The sequence below is a fragment of the Cryptomeria japonica genome, chromosome 7 (genome assembly GCF_030272615.1).
Source record: "Cryptomeria japonica chromosome 7, Sugi_1.0, whole genome shotgun sequence".
NCBI lineage: Eukaryota > Viridiplantae > Streptophyta > Pinopsida > Cupressales > Cupressaceae > Cryptomeria > Cryptomeria japonica.
In genome coordinates this window covers 293,950,801-293,953,487 of record NC_081411.1, presented here as the reverse complement: position 1 = coordinate 293,953,487, position 2,687 = coordinate 293,950,801, and the positions used below count along the sequence as shown (strand labels likewise).

General features: G+C 41.1%; 1 protein-coding gene across 1 annotated transcript; it reads left to right on the top strand.

Moving 5' to 3' along the window:
- Window positions 1-680: 680 nt before the first annotated feature.
- On the top strand, window positions 681-2,447 carry LOC131856692 (G-type lectin S-receptor-like serine/threonine-protein kinase LECRK3). Its single transcript, XM_059208571.1, has 4 exons — window positions 681-861; window positions 921-1,566; window positions 2,025-2,088; window positions 2,271-2,447. Exons 1-4 carry the CDS (start codon window positions 681-683, stop codon window positions 2,445-2,447), a joined length of 1,068 nt encoding a protein of 355 aa, XP_059064554.1.
- Window positions 2,448-2,687: the final 240 nt, after the last annotated feature.

The following is a 2,687-nucleotide window of genomic DNA, read 5'->3' as shown; positions in this document are numbered from 1 at the left end:
AATCTATCTCACTATTCAATCCTCTATCTCTTCCTAGATTTATATATCTTTATGTCTCTCCCTATTGCAAACATAACATGAGCCTATTCATAATGAATCGTGATTGTCTTCCTTATCTTACTATCACTTCCCCACTACTTCCTTCATTGTAAAAGAAAACATATTTTCTAAATTATCTCAATTGATCTCATGTACTATACTATTGTATGCAAATAATAGACCAATTTTTTTCCTAAATGACCTCCCATACCTATTCGGCATACCCATTGCACACCAAGATACAATTGCTAGTTATATTACTAATTGTAACTTTTAAATATATATAATAAATTAAAAAGATATTAGAATAAGTGGAGGCGGCAGGATAGTACGAATTTAGGGGGCGGAGCTTCTGACGGGACAGTTTGACTAGACGGTGGCGTCATGGCATGGGAGCATGGAGAAGGGAAGGCATGGCATGGGGCGGGCCGTTTTGTCCCCTGCGTAGCGATCGCCTTTTTGTAGGGGGATGGACAATGAAGGTAGGAGGGGTCAAGGGGCCACACAAGCTACTAAGAAGTAAACCCTTAGCGTAACCGGTAACGGGAACTTCCTTCTATCTGCAACAACAGACTCTGCTCCGATTAAAATAAATCTGTTGTTTCATTTCTTCAACACAAGCTTGACTTTGCATTCTCCAAATGGGGAAGGCTTTTACGAGAATCCTCCTCCGTCTGGCATATGTTAGTTACCTGCTCTTCGTCATCAGCGTTGTAACACAGCAGCAGGAAAACCCTTGTATACCTGCGGACGTGGATCATGATGTTGGGGTGTGTGGGTTCAATGGAGTCTGTGGACTCTCCGGCTCTTCATTCAATTGCAGTTGTTCTCCGGGATTCAACTTTTTCGACAAGGGTAACCATTCAAAGGGATGCGTGCAGAACCCATCGCAGCTAGGATTGAGGGCCTAGATTTTCCTGGGAATGATTACGCGCGGTTGTCATTCACGAATGAATCTGCGTGTCAGCAGGCATGCATAGGAGACTGCTATTGCACAGTGGTTATCTACGGCCTTTTTAACGCCACAGAAACTTGTTGGAAGAAGGCAACGCCTCTCAGATTCAGCCTACCGAGCGACTCACGAACCGTTTATATAAAAGTCTACAGTGGAGTCTCCAACGCTGTTTCCCCAAACCCACCAAAGGAAAGTAAAGAGGACGGAAAGGCGCTTACAGTTATTGGCATAAGCCTTATCGGTTGCTCCTTTGTCTTTGCGGCAATTTTGTTGTTAATTTGGTTGTATACATGCCGAAAGCTGGGAGCCTTGCAAGAGAATCAGAACGCTAATCCAGTGGGGCTGAAGGCATTTAGTTATCGAGAGATCGACGCTGCAACTGGAGGCTTCAAGCAAGAAATAGGGAGAGGCGCCTTTGGGAAGATCTACAAGGGCGTCTTGCCTGACGGACGAGCAATTGCTGTGAAGAAGCTTGACGATCTGCCCAAGCAAGGACTGCAAGATGAAGAAAATGAGTTCAGCACAGAGATGGGTACCATCAGGCAAAGCCATCATAAAAATCTTGTTCAACTGTATGGTTTCTGCACCGAGGACTCGCACATGCTTCTGATATAACAGTACATTCCCAATGGGTCTCTGAACAACTATTTATTTAAGGGTACAAGAGATCTCGATTGGGAGAAGCGTGTTCAGATTGTTTTGGGAAGTGCAAAGGGAATCCTCTACTTGCATGAAGAGTGCGAAATCCCTGTTGGATTTAATCACCAACAACTCTAGCTGTATCTCCGTAGCCTCCATATCTGCAGTCATTCTGCAGCATTAAAAAGGAGGCATTTAAGGTAGATCTCTCTTGGATTCGAATAGATTTTCAACCTACTGAACCTGGCAACCAGCCCATTTGCAGGGTTTTCATGCTTTATGGGTGTTAAATAAAATATATTATTTTATGTTGTCTTTCTGTCTACCGTATGTTATTAGATTTCTATATATTAAATGAGTGTATCTTTAGTTTAGTAATCACTTTTTTCAGATTCCAGCTCTGCGGAGCTCTTAGAAGTAAGAAGTTGAATTTGTATGAATCTGAGTCTGAGTTTGTATGAAGTTGTAAAATCTGAAGAGTACTCTTCAAATCTGAAAGTTATTAGAGCAGCAGCTCAATCAATCGATGTAATGTTTTCATAATGTTTAAAAATTATCAATTGATGTAATGTTTTCATAATGTCAATCGGTGTAATGTTTTCATGTTTAATATAATTTGTAAGTTTGTTTTTTCTAGTCTCCCCTTAATCCTACAACCCTTATAATCCATTGTGATAGTGAGCCTCAAAACATTCTGCTGTATGAAAATTACTGTGCTAACATAGCCGGCTTTGAAATATCTAAATTGATTGGCGCAGAACATACGAGAACATTTACTGTGGCCCGTGGCACCGTCGGTTACATAGATCCTTAGTGGAAGAAGAATGTGGCTGTTACTGTCAAAGTGGACGCTTATAGCTCTGGAGTGATGCTCTTGGAGATTATCTGTTGCAAGAAAATGTTCGAGTTACATATTCTAGAAAATGAAATGGTTTTGTGTGATTGGGTTTCAAATATGGTTAACTTTTAAAATTGGTGTAGGTCTGGCTTTGGTGCATTCAAGAAGATTACTCTCTGAGATCATCAATGAAAAAAGTAGTTGAGATGCTTGAAG

Excerpts from the sequence above, each read along its gene's own strand:
- LOC131856692 (XM_059208571.1), top strand. The coding sequence starts at position 681 with ATGGGGAAGGCTTTTACGAGAATCCTCCTCCGTCTGGCATATGTTAGT. Across the intron at positions 862-920 it reads CGGCTCTTCATTCAATTGCA|AACCCATCGCAGCTAGGATT; the intron begins GTTGTTCTCCGG and ends GGATGCGTGCAG. Across the intron at positions 2,089-2,270 it reads ATGAATCTGAGTCTGAGTTT|TCTCCCCTTAATCCTACAAC; the intron begins GTATGAAGTTGT and ends TGTTTTTTCTAG.